The following is a 3,300-nucleotide window of genomic DNA, read 5'->3' as shown; positions in this document are numbered from 1 at the left end:
CAAAATCTCTGTAAATTCTCATAAAAATTATTTTAAAAATAACAGTTTAAATAGAACATTTTCTTTTTGAAAATATAACAATAATCTTTCTGCAAAATTTTGTACAATAGTTGCAGGAAGCTATTTATTTCCATGAAAGAAAAATAGAAAGTGCACCAAGAAATAAAGGCTGCAACTCTGAATCTCTTCATCATAAATCTAGCTCTCCTTATATCATCTTTTCTGAATCCTAAACAGCATTTTATTTTAATAAACATAATAAAAGAAAAAATTTCTGATATCTCTTATTATATGTATCTTACAGTTATTGAAAGTAGAGTTATTACAATAAATGGTATAAGCATTAGCATTTAAGGGTATTTTGTTGCAATTTCTCTCTTTTATTTCACAATGAGTATATATTTACTACAGAAAAATTAGAAAAACTATTAACATTAAAAATGGATTGAGCATAGAATCATTGGTACAGTCTGTGTTTTGTACATGCCCTTTGTGTTTTTTGTTTGGTGTTTTTTTTTTACAGAATTAGTTGAGTTTTTTAAAAAAGTCTGGGCCACCTCACTAGACAACAGCCAATCACATAGGGTCCAAAGAGCAGCCTTTGCCCAAGGGTAATATCCAGAAGGCAGGAATGGGTAGAATACAAGGATCAATGGAAAGGAGATTCACTGGGAGAAGTGAGAAGAATGATGTTACATTGTATTATAATTCATATCATAAAACAAAATATGGAAGAACATTCAATGCAAAACAAACTTTGTTAGTAAACTTTTGCTTAAACCACAATAAAAAAATCTAGACCTAGAAAACCATTTACCAATTACCTTTTTTAAGAGGTTAAAGCAGCAAATGAGTTTTAAATTGTCTTTCACAGCATTTTCCAGGTGAGAAAACTAAGGGTTATGTGATTTAATGATACTTTCAGTCATATCTACATTTTATTTGATTGTAAGCACTTGTTCAGAAATTAAAATCTAACTAAAATCTTATAGCTATGAAAAAATGCAAGAAATCTTAATGCAGGTCCTAGAAATAAGTTATGGAGAAAAATGGATACTTATCTTCCCTAAAAATATCAAGCTTTTTGCTTGGGAAGTTACATATTGGAATTATAATATTTAATTTCAAAATATATTTCTTTCTTTACTATCCCTTTTACTTTTGTAAATAATTATTAATAAAGAAGCCAGTTATTATTGGATAGTAGAGAAAACTTTATTTTAGATTCTTTTTCCATCTAAGAGTTTCATAAAAGAAACACATGTATCTTGCAGTAGTACTGTACAACCACAAGGTAACTGGAAACCCAGTTTTCATTTAAAGCCACAAATGATTGGCAACACTTTCCTTAATAGTTATTGCGGGTGTAGGTCCGACATGTGTCCATATATAGCCTTTCTCTGGTCTGGTGGGCACAGTGGGAAATGGTGAAGATCGTGACTTGAAATATTCAGAAGGTGCATGACAGACACATTCCAAATATTCCATCTTCCTTGGAAGATCTTCCTCTGGTCCTATGACATATGATGCGGGATCAAATTGGTATCTGGGGCTAGAGAGAGTGGGAACGAGCCACATTACTGCTGCACTTTTCTCACAATATTGATCCTGAATAAAACCTCTGATCTGTGCATAGTAAGGCTTTCCATCCTGTTCATCAATCACGGACACAACATCTCCAATTTGGTAATATACTCCCTTGTAGAAGATTGTTTCTGCAGTGATTATTGTGGAAACTGATTCTGGAGCTTTGATGGGATTTTTTAACTTAAAAATATGTCTTCTCCCTTTTCCTTTGGTGGAAATTTTCTTTTCAGCGGCTGGAGCAGACTTGTACTTAGTATTTCTGAGCCGATCAGACCTCAGGTGAATTTCCTGCTTACTCAATGAAGGTCTTTTCATCTGGGGGTGTGTAAGAGGCGGCACGGCCCAAGAGGGGCATCGCGATCCGGGAAGGCCCCTACCACCGCCCCCTCCCCGCCGGCCGGGCCTCCGTCCGCCTCAAGCCCAGGTCGGCCTCCGCCGGCGGGTGAGGCCTGGGGAGCTCTTCTGCTTGCCGCCCCCGCCCCCGCTGCTCTGCGGAGGGGCGGCCAAGGTGCTGGCGAAGGCCGCCGCGCCAAAGCCGCTGCCGCCACCGCCGCCCCACGTCCCACCAGCCGCCCCCGAACCGGTGCCCGCGCCGCCCGCGCCGCCCCGGCCTGTGCAGTGGTGACAGAGGATCTCCCCCTGCGGGCCCTTCTTCCACATCGAGGACGACGTGGTCTTGCAAACGCTGCAGGTGGCCTTCAGGCCCAGCGGCATGGTGGCCGGCTCGGGCGGGCCCCGCTGGCGCAGCAACACCGGAATGGCGGCCACTGGCTCGGGCCGCCCGCTGGTCGGCCCCCCCGTTCCGCTGCCCCTGGAGGCGGGAAGCCGGTTCTCTGGCCCCTTTACCCAAACCAGCTTGCCCTTTGTGTTTTATACCATCATTCATATACATTCTATTTTATATCACAAAAAAAAAAAAAAGGATTGGAATACACAAAATCCTAAATCTCAATCATAAGTCATCGTCACTTACTGATTTACAGTCTTTCTCTACTCATCTAGAGCAAACAAACATTATACACCATTATTATTAGAAACTTGTTACACCTAATTCCAGATTTCAGGGAAATTTAAGTCTGGAACACTATTATATTATCTAGGCTATTTATTTTTTGGTTTTTGCTCAAAAATAGATTCTTTTGATTCTATTAAAATTTTTTGTACCTTTTTCTAGTTAATTTTTATGTCTTAAATTTTTGTTTATAGACAGTGTTAATGACCCTCTTTATTTTTAGTTTTACTCACGATATATTCCTTGAAGCCACCTAAAACTAGTTAATTTTGTATACTTTCTCTGAGCTTTTTATATAGTGACTCCTACAGTCTTTATTTTTTTGTGTCTGGCATGTTTTTTACAGCATCATGTTGTCTAGACTTATCCATGTTATGTAGTGTTTCACAAACTCTGTTTTCCTTCAGTGTTGCACAGTATTCCACTGTGCGTGTGTGTGTGTGTGTATTCCCATGGTTTGTTTATTCATTTTTGTCTGTTCATTGGCACTTCAGTTGCTTCTAATTTTTATTCACTTATTTTTTTATTTTATTGTGACTTGAGTGAAATTTTGCAAAGCCATTGGTTTTCTGTTTAATCACTTATACATGTATTGTTTTGTTGTTGTTGTTGTTGTTATGTGCCATCGAGTCGTTTGCGACTTATAGCGACCCTACTTACAACAGCCCTAAACCCTGTTCTATCCTGTGCCAATCTCATTG

The 3,300-nt window shown here is 39.0% G+C and overlaps 1 protein-coding gene across 1 annotated transcript; it reads right to left on the bottom strand.

Annotated features, from left to right (window-relative positions):
* Positions 1-1,317: 1,317 nt before the first annotated feature.
* Positions 1,318-2,301, bottom strand: LOC102845304 (GATA zinc finger domain-containing protein 1-like). The gene is made up of 2 exons (XM_006888895.1): positions 2,051-2,301; positions 1,318-1,885 (listed from the first exon to the last, which is right to left on the bottom strand). The coding sequence occupies exons 1-2, from the start codon at positions 2,299-2,301 to the stop codon at positions 1,318-1,320; spliced, it is 819 nt and encodes a 272-aa protein (XP_006888957.1).
* Positions 2,302-3,300: the final 999 nt, after the last annotated feature.

Source organism: Elephantulus edwardii, unplaced genomic scaffold (genome assembly GCF_000299155.1).
Source record: "Elephantulus edwardii isolate Elephantulus edwardi_28Jun2011 unplaced genomic scaffold, EleEdw1.0 scaffold00072, whole genome shotgun sequence".
NCBI lineage: Eukaryota > Metazoa > Chordata > Mammalia > Macroscelidea > Macroscelididae > Elephantulus > Elephantulus edwardii.
The sequence above is the reverse complement of the archived record's forward strand: the minus strand, read 5'-3'. Positions and strand labels throughout refer to the sequence as shown.

What these genes read in the sequence shown, in the direction of transcription:
- LOC102845304 (XM_006888895.1), bottom strand. Translation starts at nt 2,301, where the DNA reads ATGCCGCTGGGCCTGAAGGCCACCTGCAGCGTTTGCAAGACCACGTCG. An exon ending in GGGGGCGGGGGCGGCAAGCA is followed by an intron (nt 1,886 to 2,050) that starts GAAGAGCTCCCC and finishes AAGACCTTCATT; the next exon opens with GAGTAAGCAGGAAATTCACC.